This window comes from Quercus lobata, chromosome 7 (genome assembly GCF_001633185.2).
Source record: "Quercus lobata isolate SW786 chromosome 7, ValleyOak3.0 Primary Assembly, whole genome shotgun sequence".
NCBI classification, from domain to species: Eukaryota; Viridiplantae; Streptophyta; class Magnoliopsida; order Fagales; family Fagaceae; genus Quercus; species Quercus lobata.
The window spans coordinates 44660362-44675511 of NC_044910.1; the positions used below are offsets into that span (position 1 = coordinate 44660362).

The window sequence follows — 15150 nt, forward strand, 5'->3', positions numbered from 1 at the left end:
TCTGTTTAGTTCTGAACATCGTAATATGTAAATTGCAATAAAATAATAGTAATTGAATTTTTCATTTTTTGAAGCTTCAGAATAGTAAGTTGGTCATATCATTTGATTTTGATCAATACTAGTTCCTAAACAATCTCACTGAGACGGAATAAGAAAATTCATATTTGCAGAAGAAAAAAATTGTAAGTCCAGTTAAATGTGGATCAGTTACATGTATTCTCCTATTCCATATATTTCTTAACAACCAAAATTTTACACCAAGGATTAAATGACAATTTTAAGGCTGGTAAAAACAAAAGGCAATTGCAGGATTTAGCAGTAATGTATATAAATATTAAGAAACAACATAAGGCCAGCAACGCCATAGATATGAAAGACAAATGATAAGAAAGGGTTGTCTTTTGTGCTTCTGAGTCCCCCCATAGCAGCTGCCAAAACAAACGAACTGAATCTGGGATAACCCAGATTCATGATGTCTATCCAATCTAGAAAACTTAAATATCAAGGCCTACAGATATATTTATGGCTTTCTGCATGTTACAATTTACATCTCTGCATAAGTTCATCCTCCCCCTCGAGAGTATTTTGTTTCAAAACCCAAAAGTGAGAGTCAACTCAAATTTTTTATTCCAAGCCAAGTCCAAAATGAATGCCTCTGAAGGATTTTACCACTTCAATCATAGCGTAATCCAACAAAGTTTTGACGTAATTGTTGACAATGAACTACCAACAGAATAAATCTTGAAAGCACTGCTGAGAAGAACATATCTCAAAGGGGCAACTTCATGTTATTCCTGTCAATCATTATACTAACAGCCGTTTTGTACTTACAAGGGGGGTTGTCTCCCTCCCGACCTCTTGAGTGCCATCACCGGCATTTTTATACGTTGAATATACAATAGACCCAGTTGGTTATTCTCACTCCAATCAAGTTTCGTATACATAACACGAAACCAACCAGATGAAAAGACAATGGCATATGAAAAATAGCTTGGTTTTTCCTCGTGATGGTTTGGCCATAGGCTCATAGCTTGTAACTGGAACTGCCAACCTTGCTTGAGAATAAAGGTTTCTCCTTAAAGCTGGTACTGGACAAAGTTTCAGAGTTGTTTGACTGGCTTTCTACTACCCCAGGTCTCATCCAGATCTTTATGTGCCCCTCCCGGCACACGGTAAGAATGGATTCCTGGGTAAATATCAAGCCAGAGAGGGGTTCAGTGTGAACACGATGAGCAACAACCGGGGAGATCTTTGGGACATCTCGTGTGCTTGGAGCAGGTTGCAGGTTACCAACTGGGCAGGCACTATCCCAGTGAGCTGACTGGCTTCCAGTACTGTATGTGGGGGACCCACCAGGAGGGCGCCGCAAGGGCACTACAATCTCATCCATTTCTAGATCCCACAGAAGCAATTGCGTGTCCTGCCCACAAACATATCAAGCGGTGAAATATGAAAACTATAAAGTACGCAAGTGATGCAAAGAATCAGTGAGTGACAAAAATGCATAAGAGCATCTAAATGAAACAAATAAAATATTAAACAGATCAAAGGCTATCACATCAATTCTTACAGTGTTACTTCCAACTCAAACCATATTCTCTCCCTACGAGGCTGCAACTGCAGTAATTGGTTTAATTCGCATGACAATATTAGCCAACTATTTATTTTCTTTTATTGCCTTATCTCACCTAAAGAAATTCTTTTAGAATAATCTGAATAAACAGGCCATAACTTGTCTAAAATACAAACATTTCAAAATTCTGTTCTCTCCTGTAGCCAATTATTAATCTCAACCCCCTGCTTGTAGTATCATTAGTTTCAATATATTTTGTTGCTTGACCACATAACATGTTGCATCATAAGATATGGCAATTCACATAATTTAACATTCATTTTGACAATTTCATCATATTAACATAACAAAAAGCATGGTTCCACTTTATTTATCTAAAAACTTTACTCCTCCCTCCTGCACCCTTCCCCCCCCCCCCCCCCCAAAAAAAAAAAAGCCTTGTCAGGTAAGTAAACCCAATTTTGACTCCTATTAAAGTTGTCCTAAAGCCCTATTGATTCCAAAGCTTCCTCCAAAGTGCTGACAGAGTTTACCTTCACCGAAATCTCTGCATAGCCCAAATTTCAGAAACCATATCACAGCTCTGACTTGGTGTGCCTGCCTTAGTCCAGGACTCTAGTGGGACTCAAACTAGTTTCTAATTGTTCCAAAATAGTTCCCAACTCTCCAAGACGGCAAGACCCCACAGAAGTGAGAGCCTTGTGCTCTAGGCAAGACCTTTATAATGTGAATTATATATCCAAGAAAAAGGCAGGTTTTCAGTAGTTAAAAAATAGAAGTTACATTAAAACAATCAACAAACAGTCAACACTTGTAAGAGGGAAATCATCATTTGCAATGAGACCAGCCATATTTCTCAATACCTGACCAACAGAACCAAACCGATACATGACAGTTTCCCCTGTGCCTTCTGAATTTGGTGATGACCAATATGAATCAAAACACACTCCACTGACCTGCCAGCATGATTCAAAAAACACTGAGCAAGGTGGCTATCATTATGTGAGAATTATATGTAGCCCAACATTGTTTTAATTAACTTACCCATGAATTATGCCCCTCACCCCATGCTACAACCTTCCGATCTTCCATGCTCCAAACTTGTACTAAATCATCTTCACCTCCCGTCAGAATGTATTTTCCATCCATGCTGTTTGAGTGGCATTTTGTTGTCAATGATACAATCTATTTTCTCAAAGAGAACAATAAAATTTAAACCAGAAAGAACTACATAATGTACCAATTTAGATAAAGAAGGAAAAATCAAGGACAATAAAAGAAACATTTAAACTAACAACAATAGGCGATGACTGGGAAACCAGTAAAGTTACCGACCTCCAAGCACAACATAATAGAGCCCCATAATAACTTTTGCCACCACATACAAGTTGCTCCTTATAGTAGTCAAAAACTCGTAGATAGCCTGCATTCAGCATTTAAATAAAGCTCGTTTATGTCACTGCTAGTACAAAATAAACAAACTGAACCACAATACAGTGCAGTTGGGATGGGAACAAATTATACCATCTCTTCCCACAGTTGCAAGGTAGGCCCCGTCAGTTGAGAATGCAATGCTATTAATTGAACCTTGGCATATATGCCATCTAGCAAGTGGGTTACTCTGCAGAAATATTGAAAGAGGTCAACAAGGAAATGTTAAGTGAAGAAAGAAGAAAAATGATTCAACACATCAGATGTATCCCTTATATATGTCAAGTAATATTCAGCCTAGTGACCAGTAAAAAGTGAAGTGAGTACTCAGCTAAGTCACTTAAAGGATGTTACCAATATACCTGCACAAAAACCTTCACAAACCCCAAAAAAATGACCTTGCTCAACTAACACTATAACAACTTAAAAAAACCTCAAACCTTGGAAGTATGTTCGAGAACCAGGCATATTTCAACATGCATGATGTAATATTAAGCACTTTGGCATTTCCTGGTTATTGAGCCATAATACTGTGGTCTAGGTTGAACCTAGTACCTACTGCTGCCCACCTAAAACATGAATGCAAAGGCACCAACACAAAATACAGAAAATCTCTCAAGCAAATAATATTATTCTCATAACATTCAATGGAAGGTAGACACACAAACACACCACTCATTTAAATGTGTTTTAGTCATACAATGTTGTTATTCTTATGATACTGACCATAAACAATCACCTATTGCAAAGTCAAACACTAACAAGATATAAGCTTTTACAATCTAGACAGAGAGTTGAAAATTAATTAGGAGGAGGTGACAGGCTCCCACTCCTTGTGCTAATTTTGGAACAAAGGCAACTTCACAGATCCTAATCTAGGCAATTAAATCACCAATTTTGTGCCCAAAGTCCAAGTACCAGTTGGAACTTATATCATAGCAAACGGGTACATGCATGGGCCAGTTATACCAATTAGACAACGGGAATATTACACTGAATGGAAACCATTTGTCAAGGCACAAAATGGTGTCCTGTGATGAAATATTAGTTGAAGCTATCAACTTAAATATCAATATACAGATGGAAAATTTGAATGAACAAAAGACATGACTAAAACAGCCTGAGAGAGTGAAGATCGAATTAACATCTGAAGTCCCCCAATCAATGCCAATGTGAGACTGGGAGTCTACAATTGGAAATGATCCAAGCACAATGTCTTTGACATATTGAAATCTGAATGATGGAACTAAAGTAACATCAGGACTCCTACAACTATTCAATTATAATGCAGGTGTCTGTCCACTATTAGCAAATTGAAATCTAATCACCAGGGCAAGAAAAATGTTGCATTGTCATGCCTTGTTCAAAATTTAACACAAATTTGCAAAGCTAAATTCTAAAAAGAAAAAAACTACATGCCACATATTGCCTAACAATTAATTAGTTATGGAATCTCACAATTCACCTCTACAAACACCATTTTTTTTTATTGGTAAATTACACATGCGTCATATGCATCTGGTGGAATAGTACACCCTACTATTACAAGGGGAGGAGGTGTTATTTGAGCTAGAGCTCATTGTCTAAAAAAAAAAAACCAATTTAAACAAAGAAACAAATAATAGAAAGGAAAGATCCATATATGAAGAACAACCAAAACAACTTGATAACAAAATAGCAATCAATTCCAGCACCTTACTGTAACGTGCATGCGCAATAGAAAACTGCATTGGATCTTTGACAAAAGGGAATGAAGAATCATTTGCGCCATCTTTGCCCTAGGAAAAAAGAAAAATGAAAAAAAAAGGTAAAAACATGCTCAAATCAAAACATACAACATGGAGAAATATAAGAGTTCAAGGCTTGCCTTTTCATACACATACAAGTTCCCATCGGCATGAGCAACAACAAAAGTACCATCACCTCCAGGCACCCAAGCAATACTAGTACAACGACTGTTGGAAAGAAAAAGGTTAATCAAACTAGTCATGTACTTTTTTTTATATCAGTAAAATTTTTTGATAATTCAATTGTAAAGTTAGTCATGTACTTCAAGTACATATCTGAAAATTTTCATACAGAATAAATAAAAACAATAACTATGAAGTGCGTGTGATCAATTATTAATTTCATTTTATATTTTCAAACCCTCGAATTAAGAGATGAGACAGTAGTATGTGTATGTTGCAAGATATCAAAAATATGCTTTGCCTATTATATATTGCGTACAATATGCATTGGGTGAGAGTTGTTCCAGATTTTGTGTTTTTTTCACAAAAATAAATTTTGCAGAAAACAAAGGCTATTCCTCCAACCCATGCAAAATTGAGTAGTTCAATATATTTCTAGTAAGAATAGTGTTTCTGTAGGTATAACATCTGTATGTTGAAGTGTATCCTTAGGAGAATACCAAAGTAGGGTGAAAATTTACAATTACCTACTTTGTCAACCAGACCAGGAAATAGTGCATATACAGAGACAAGAAAAACATTTAATCAAGAACTAGACCACTACTGCCTCCGGAAGTAAATCATCATTATGTTGGGATCAATGATGATGAAGAAGAAGAAGAAACTAGGGCAAATTCCACAGTTCAGTAAGAACTACCTACTATAACAACCCAAATAGATTTTTTTTATTCGTAAGTTTACATGTATTGCACCCATTGGGCCTTTGAACCCACAACCTCAACCACCACCTTGCTCTTTCAAGGAGAGGAGGTGTCATTTGAACTAGAACTCAACCTCAACCAGAATAGAAATCAGTGTATAAAATAAAATCCACTGATATAGATCGTGCAGCTTTTTATTTATTTTTGAATGATGCAGATAATGTTTTTGCCAAGAGACAGAAAACATATCCATAACAAATACACTTCCTTCAAAACTTCCAACTTGAAACTTGATGCAGATGACTTGTCTATTGAGAAACGCACTACCATCAAAGACACATTCCTTCTCTATGTCCAGTAAGAAACATGATGGAAGGATGTATTATTTGTCCTTGCATGCATGCATGCATGTGTACAAGAAGCAATACCACAAAGCACAGGTTAACCAGCAAAAGAAATTTTATGAAGAATATATCAATTAGTTTTCCCCAGGTATCATACTGTCCACAGAGGAATGAAAAAGTAGAGATATTAAGAATCAACTTTTATAAAAGTCACCAAATGGCCCAAATTACAGGGACTTAGTTATGCTGTTCAATGTGCTTGTGCGTTCGGAATTTAATCTCCAACCATATAACACAGGGAGACAGTAGCAGTGTCATTTTTATTTATTTTTTTATTATTATTTTTTTAAATCCGACGTAATGTGGAGTGTCTATGCAAGTATCTCCAACAGTCCCAACATGGGATGTGAATTCATCATATAAAATGAACAAAGAATAAATGCCAACTATCATCACAAATTCAAAAGAACAAACAATGCGCTCCCTTCCTTTGCCCGACACACTTGTTTGTAAGAAGTCGCATATTATATTATTATTTTTGATTGCTAAGTCAAACATAGTATAATAGACATGTCCCACATCCATTAATCATATTATTTCCAAAGAACTACTCCCACCATTAGGTGCAACACAAAATAGCAATTCCAATTGATAATCTTTTGTGGAAAATCAATTGATGGTGGCAAAAGGGCCTTCAAAGCCATGTAGAAGGAAATAATTCTAAGATCTTCCAAACAACATTGAGCATTTGAAATTGGGCACGAGCGGGGGGGATACTAGCAATTGCAAGTGATGAACCCTAACTAGCTAGAAAGAAGGTGCTGATCCAAGCAACCCAAACATGTCAGGAAAACTTTAAAAATTCTTATTAGATATGGTTGCTAAAAACTATTGCATTTAATGGTCTCCCAATAATTGTCTGTTATACAATATAGTCTAGGTGTTATTTGTCAATAAATAAGTAAAGTCAAGGTATTAATAACTATCAACTTGGAAACTCCAATAAAGCCAATCGCTTAAAAACTATCAAATCAAAGCACAACCTGGTGGTTAAAGTTAGAGCATCAAGAGTACTCTTTTTCTTTTTATCCTCATACAGTCATATTGGCAAGGTCAAAAACCCTTTAGAATCCACTTAAGTCTAGTAGTTCATGAGAACATATAAGCCATTGGATAATAAAGGCACTACCTGTTTCCCATTGATTTTTTTTTTTTTTTTTTTAATTTTGTCTCTACACTGTAATAAAATAATGATATTAAATGTACAAAATTACTTCTTTTTTATAAGTAATAAAATGTACAAAATTACTTATAGAAAAAGACCTATTCCAATGCTTATTGGGCAAGAAAGAATAGTTATCTTAGACTCTACAAGCCTTTGGCATATTATCCATATTCCATGGCTTGACTAAATACACACAGAAAATGAACTTCAAAACATCTACTCAAACTGGATGCCAGGTGTAATATCTGATGGACCTGATAATAAAAAAGCAGAAAGAAAGAATTAACATCACATATAATAGAAGGGTACTAAAACAGAGTTAATCCTTGCCTGTTATTAACAGAACCATCTTTGTTATAATGTTGAGCCCCAACAACCTTCTTTCCTACATCCTGTAATTGCTGTCTCAGTGACACAGAGTACACTACAATAATGCACACAGGAACAATAAATTTATAACTTTCAAAACAAACTTACAATTCAAATTTGAGTTAACAATTTTATTTTACCATCCCCAGAAATCAACCCGATAATCAAATCGTGCCCATCCTTAGCATCCTGATCAAATGCGTGGCACACAGGGTTCGAATTACTGAAATGGATAGACTTTATCGGATCCTACATTTGATGATTTAATTTTCATAAGAGAACCCAAATTTTCCAAAACTTTTAAAAGTCAAATAACAAAATACCAAACTACCTTGTCTTGAGAATTCAAATCGCTTATAAAGATAGCATCTCCAACATTGAAGACCAAATAAGAACCTTTACCATCGAAGTTTGAATTACCCATTGAATTACTAGAACTCGAAGACCCCAATGACCCAATCCTACTAGTCCCACCATTAATCTTACTCCCACCATTCCCTCCAACAAAGCTAAGAGCCCGACTTCCATTACTTCCACCCAATAACCTCGCTGCAGCTGATCGGACCCCACTGCTAGCGCTGAAGCTTGAAGATGAGGCTGTCGGGGTTGATGGGGCTGGCTTGTCTTTTAGATGTGCTAGGGTTACCTGATCATTAAAAATTCAACCAAAAATGCTTTCAAAAGTTCAATTCTGACAAAAATAAAGCTAACTAAATGAACTAATAAGAGTGACCATCAATGGATTCTAAAACATGGACTTTTGAGAAAATCCCTGAACATTAGAATCAACCAAACACCTTCCAGAAATTCATGTTAATAAAATTGAAACAGAATAGTCCTAAAAACCTTAATTTTGAAAATGGGTATCAAATTATATCCAAATATGTCAACAATAACCAAAGATTGTCATGGAAAACAATTAATCAAAATAAATCAAAACCCATATTCAAACGGTAATTCTAACAAACAGGTATTGATCATTAATTAAAACCCTAGAAATCATTATCAACAAGAAAGAAAGAAAAAAAAAAAAAAAAACCTTAAACTCGCAGAACATCCATTTTCACGAAATGGGTATTCAAGAAAACTCCCAAAAATGAAAAATTGGTTCAAAAAAGTAAGAAATAGAAATTTCAGAAATGTTTGGAAGAATGAACCTGAGTGACGGTCTTGCCATGAGCGTAATGAAGGAGACCCGAAGGGTGAGTCTTCTCGTAGTGTAGCTTATAACGTCCTTCTGGGGTTTTGAAATAGGTCTTGAGCCCCGGTGACTGAACCGCCGTGTTGGCCGATGAAGCCGCCGCCGTTGATAGCATGCCGTTTGGGTTGCTGTTGATCATCGTCTACCATGTGATCATATAACACACAATACTACTAGTAGTTTTAGTACACAAACCTCTTTTGTCTTTTTTCTTTTTTTCAATTTAATTTTCAAAAAAGAAGACCTCGTGCTGTGCTCTGCTTTTGGTTTTTCTTTTCTGGGTTTCGTGTTTTTTTTTTCAATGGCTTCCAAGGATCAGAGGGTGGGATCCTGTGGTTTGGTGAATAGAATGGTACTTTGGGTACGATAATTAGTTTAGTTCATGTAATGGGTTGGGATTTGACTTTTTTTTGGGGGGTTTTGGGTCAATGGAATGGACGGTGGTGATGACGAGGATGTTAGTTACTGTCTTTGTCTGTCTGTCAATGGATTTTGATAGAGAGTGAGTGAAAGCATGATTCATTCATATGAAACAGCCAATGACAATTGGCTCATTGGCTCCGTTGAGAAGTTGAGGTTTGTGTTTTTATATTAATGTTTTTGCTTTCTGGGACTTATCTAGTTTGAGATAATTATGATCTAAAGTCTAAACATAGGTTCATCCAGGAGGGTATATTCTGTTCTGTGTTGGGCCTACAGGCCCACTTGTATGACAGGCTCTGTGACTCTGACCCAAAAAAAAAAAAATGGTTTGTTTGATGGGTTGTGGATAAACTTTGGAGAACAAAAATGAGTCTTTATACTTGCTGTTCTTTTCATGTTTTTGGATTGCCATAGAACCTGCTGAAGCCCCAATGGTTTGTATCTATCCATACGGCTTAAAATGCCGTAGCCCATTGGTGTTTCGATTAGCCCCTCGGTGTTTATAGGTTAAGTCTCTCACAAAGTTTAACAGATTGACACATGAATACTTCCGTTAAGGACAAAGTATATACTGTTTCTAAAAGAGTAATACAACAATTACTTACTAGACTAGAAAGAGTATTACAATAATTTTCACAGAAGCTGATTTCTCAAATTATTGCTGGGGAATGTTAACCCGAAGCTTAAAGCAATTCCGGTATAGAATTTACTTACGTTTAGTACCTTAGACATAACGTGTAGACACCCATAATCCAATAAAATTTGAGGTTAGAATTAGATAGGGGCCGCGCGAACGCAGGCCCCCACTACCACAAATTATGACGTAGGCTCTGCCACTTGGGCAGACCTTAGGCTAGCACCCCTCCTAAGTGCAATGGAGGTCACTAGCCTAGGCCATGGGCCTTTTTGATCACCCATTGACCCCGTCCAGGTAAGTATGTTTCACGTTCCCATGAGTCCTCTTTTTATAGTACCTCCACTCCCTTTTTCTTCTTATGCGTTTCCGATGTGGGATTACAGCTTTACAAGTACAAAACCCGCACACGTTTTGTCTCACAGCTTAACAAGACCACACGACACCCACTCACTTACTTCCACTCCAATTAACACTGTTAAAATCGTGCTGTGCCACTAGGACGAATGATAATATTCATTGAAAAAGCAAAAGCGTATTTGATAGCCTTGTCATGGAGCAAATCATGAATTCCTATGCACCCAACCAAATGAATTTACTGAGTTTTTTAACTTTTTCCCATGCAACCATTGCAGAAGCCATGGACATAAGATGGGCTGAAATATTCAGATTGAAGAAATTAAATTGAGGGTGTGATGCAGCTCTTTGAGTTTTCATTCCATTTCCAAATTACAAGTCTTCTGGCTGGGAGGTAGTTCCAGGAGTACCAAATAATTTTCCCATAAGCAATGGGTTAAGAAACCAAACTTTGTTCTTTATATTCTAGGCTATTTAAGGCTAGCTTGGTAAGAATTTGATTTCCCTCCTGGTTTTGGAGAGTGGATCCTCATCAACCTCCAATCACAGACCTCAGAAATTTTTCTTTTAGATTGTAAGGTATGAACTCTTAAACACAGTTTACAATTTTTTTGGGAAATACTTTCCTTTTACCTACTAACATAAGATGTCATCTTTGTTAAAATACGATTTTTTTTTTTTTTTTTATTGTTCATAAAATCTACCAAAACTTAGTTAAATTATTTATTAGAATAATCATTTATCGAAATTTTATATATGAGTAAAAAAAAAGAAATTGAGGTCTATTACAACAGTAAAATGTGATTGTTCAAAACAAATAATCTATTACGTCAACTCTACTTTAAGATAACCTAATAATCACTTGCTGTGGTTAAGATTATAAACATGCTCAACAAACAATTGATTCCAACAATTCATATCGAATGACTAGAAAGAAATAGAAAATTTGAAAAAGAAAATAGAAAAAGTGATAGCATGGCTGGTATTTTAGAGTTGGGCTTCTTTTTTTCTTTTTTCTTTTTTCTTTTTTTTTGAAACTGAGTTGGGCTTCCAAATGATCACTTAGCCTCCAAATAAGAAGTCATGAATATTATTAAACAAAAATAACACAAAGAAATTAAATAAGATAATGGTGATAAATTGATCATAATTATGGAATCTTATCATTCCACCCCCTAAAAAGCTAACCTTATCCTTAATCGCATATGAATTCTGCTAGATCCCCTGTGTCCTTAATCATTCTGGAAAGACCATCTTAAAATATTTTGTCAATTGGAAGATGCAAAATAACAATTTTTTTATTCTTAGAAAAATTACACTTTAGCACCCTAAACTGTACACTAAATTACACTTTGCATCCTGTAAGGACTCAATTTGTAATGATCCCAAATTCGTATTGGGTCAGAACGTTAAAGGCCCAAATAATAAATTTGTAAAGAGTGGGCTAAGAGACTAGGCTTTGGTGAATAGATAGTCGTTAATCATGGTGTTCGCAATGATCGCACAGGGGTGAACTGAACTTATTTAAGAAGACTTTCTCCTCGGCTCGACCTGAGTGGCTCCGGTCCTTAGACCTCGTCTAAGGAGCTTAATGTACTTATTATTCTTTTTCACGCTAGGTTACAATAGTCCTAGAGACGATACATCATGCCCTTTCTTTTTTTTCACGACCTCTTTCTTATGGATGGATTCTTACATTATATAGCCCCTTTCAGTCGATCCTGACCTTCCATCTGTTGATCAAGCAGGCAACTACTCGAGTGCTTGTCCCATCAGCTGCCTTCCCCCCACTTTTTATTAGTTGCAATAATCGAAACCGCACTGTTCAAGGGTCTTTTCCCATTAATGTGGCCAGGACGTTTATTGGCGCATTTAATGCGGAGGTGACAGCTTTTCCTTGAACCGCTCCCACACTGTACCCCCGTGCGAGTCCTACTGTACTCGTCCTTTCTTATGGGAGCTCTTTGAGGGCTGCCTTTGATGGTGTGTCATTCTTCCCTTCTAGGTTTCGGGATTCTGAGGACAGGATCGTCCTCGGCTATATCTCTAAACCATTTGGACTTTTGTTGTATGTCCTCGGCAACACCTCTCCTCGGTATGGGCCTTGGGCCCTAATGGAAAGTGGGCCGGGATCACGAATTATCTAGCCCCACACACCCTAAACTATTTGAACCAAGGGAGTCAATCTCATACTGAAGGCTGTACCAGTTTGACCAATGGAACGATATATTTCGGCACTAGTCAATACCAGTGTACCGTTTCGAATTTACCATTATTTTTTATATTTATAAATATGTGTGTGTGTGTGTGTATTAATAAATATAAAAGTTTACCATAAAACATTAGCTCAATTTAGAACAAATTATTCATGGTTTTAGACTTAAGCATCAATTAAAAGAAAAAAAAAACATAATATAAAATATAGAAAGTTTAATTGTTCATTGCATATTAAGAAAACAAATAATACTAATAAATTAATGTAAAATAAGTTACCATTTTGTCCTTACAAAAATTCAAAAATTACAAAACTAAAAAAAACGTTGGCATTTAAACCAGTTGGTATGATCGGTATTTAAACTAGTATGAAACATTGGCATTTTGATACTGGTATACGTATCGGTACAGTACATACTGACTGATATCGGTACAGTATCAACCACCTTGATTTGAACGCACATTTTGCACCATAAACTATCACACTTACCAAACTTTGCACCCTAGTGTTATTTTTGTTGTTATATTTAAGGCTGTCCATGGGTCGGTCTGGGTTGGGTTTGTGCCCAACCCGGAACCGACTTGCCGGAATCGGGTGAGAAAAAACTGCACCCGCCGCCGACCGCCGGAGTAATCGAGTCGGACGGTTTAGACCATCAACAGGTGGCGGGCGGGTCGATTAGAGTCATAGATCTGAGATGACATCAAGAAAATGGTGAAAAAACACAGATCTGGCAAATAAACGCAGATTTCGGCAATAGTTTTCCAGATTCCGACGAGATTTCCCTTAGATCCGGCAAAAATCTCACCGAATTTGATGAGATTTCTCCAAATCTGATCAAAATCTCACTGGATCTAAGGGAAATATTGCCGGAATCTGGGTTTCTTCGCCGGATTCTAGAAAATTATCGCCAAATTTTGGAAATTTTGGTCGGGATCTGAATTTTTTGCCGGAATCTGGAAATCTTTTGGTCGGTTCGGGTTTTTCGGGTTTTAGAGGAGGAAAACCGAAACCGACCCACCGGAATCGGTTTCTGGTGGTAAAGACCCGCCACCGACCCGCTGGAGCAATCGGGTGGGCTGGATTCGGGTTGGGTACGGTCCGGTCGGTTCTTCAGGTGGGTCGAGTTACCGAATCAATCTGGACAGCCCTAGTTATATTTAATAGAATCTTGCTGCATGTGACAAGCACGTGCTTCTTGCTTAAGTGAAGCAAACTTAAAAGACCAAAACACCATTCTTCAAAATCAATTTAAACAAAACCCAATTTTTCCACATCTCTCTCCCGTGAGTGCCTCTCCCAAATTTAGATTCTTGTAAACTCTAAAGACACATGACCATGTCTTTGCTTCTAGACCCCAAACTGCTACTGGTAAAAATACCACTTATAACTATCTTAATATTACATGGGCACTTTATGGACCCTATCGGCGTCAAAAGAGAGTAAGATTACCTCTCTGAGCTGTTTAGCTCAAAACGACTCGAAACCTATCAATATATTCATGTTGAAGAAATGTGAACCTTTGTGTCTCGCCTTTGAACCTTATCAGGGAAGCCAATTAGGCTTAAAGACCATCAGGCCTTTGTACCTTGTTAGGGAAGCCAATTATGCTTAAAGATCACCTCTCTCGTCTTATTCTAAGCATTATACGCAAAATTGTATTGGTTCCATTAAAAAAAAAGAAAAAAAAAAGAGAGAGAGCTAAATTGTATTGGCCAAGAAGTATTTTAGTGAGTCCAAACATGAAACTTTGATTGTGAAGCTTGAAGAATTTTAGGAAATGTTAGACAAGTTGTTCTTGTTAAATGGGGGTGTTGAACATTGGGGATTGGAGCGATGGTGGAGCAGAAGGAATTTTTCGAATTGGGGATTTCGGGTTTACAAGAATTTGAATTTGGGAGAGGCACGTACGCAAGAGAGATGTAAAAAAAAAAAATTGGGTTTTGTTTTAATTGATTTTGAAGAGAGGTGTTTTGGTCTTTTAAGTTTGTTCCACTAAGCAAGAATCATGTGCTTGCCACATGCAGTAGGATTCTATTAAACATAAACAAAAATAACACCAGGGTGCAAAGTGTGATAAGTGTGATAGTTTAGGATGCAAAATATGCATTTGAATAGTTTTGAGTGCATAGTTTAGAGTAATAAAGTGTAATTTCCCCTTAATTCTTCAATCAAGTTTTCCAATACAAATACCCCACAACTTTGAATAGTTTGAAATTAAAATTTTCAACTCCATTAGTCGATATATGAAATATGTTAGTATTTGCTAGAAAGTCAAAAAAATCTTACTAGTTACGAGAGATGGGCTCACAAGATTTGATTTCTATTAAGACCTTTGATTACTTTCTTAGTAATTTGGACCTCTTAAGTTGACATGTTTCATCTTTGTAATTAATTTCCATTAATTCGATAGATTAAATTGGGTTAGGAGTTGGAGTAAAAGGAATGTTTTATGCCAACCAATCCTAACCCGCCACGTCAGTGAAATAATTTAAATTCAATACACTCACCATACAAAACTATAACCTAGTTAAAACACCAAACCCTTTCAAACACAACACTTGCAAACACATCCACACCCACCTCCACCTCCACTACCTCACCACCCATCTCACCCAACCCCCCTTCACTCCCACCCACCTCCTCCACTTCCTCAAATCCAAGCTCCACCACCACCCTTCACTTACTTCAACTTTCACATCTTCAACTAGGCCTCCACCATCAACTCTTCGCCACGACCACTCCACTTTTGAATCGATGGCTCGCA

At 36.8% G+C, this 15150-nt stretch overlaps 1 protein-coding gene and 1 non-coding gene across 2 annotated transcripts; both read right to left on the reverse strand.

Annotated features, from left to right (window-relative positions):
* Nucleotides 1-297: 297 nt before the first annotated feature.
* LOC115953933 (WD repeat-containing protein 20 homolog) lies at nt 298-9378 on the reverse strand. Its single transcript, XM_031071763.1, has 11 exons — nt 8711-9378; nt 7885-8199; nt 7694-7802; nt 7515-7608; nt 4872-4959; nt 4699-4782; nt 3098-3194; nt 2909-2996; nt 2618-2723; nt 2437-2529; nt 298-1420 (listed from the first exon to the last, which is right to left on the reverse strand). The coding sequence occupies exons 1-11, from the start codon at nt 8891-8893 to the stop codon at nt 1025-1027; spliced, it is 1653 nt and encodes a 550-aa protein (XP_030927623.1). The 5' UTR covers nt 8894-9378; the 3' UTR covers nt 298-1024.
* Nucleotides 9379-9955: 577 nt separating this feature from the next.
* LOC115954356 lies at nt 9956-10116 on the reverse strand. The gene has a single exon (XR_004083893.1). It is a non-coding gene; the product is annotated as a U1 spliceosomal RNA (small nuclear RNA).
* Between the last annotated feature and the right edge of the window lie 5034 nt (nt 10117-15150).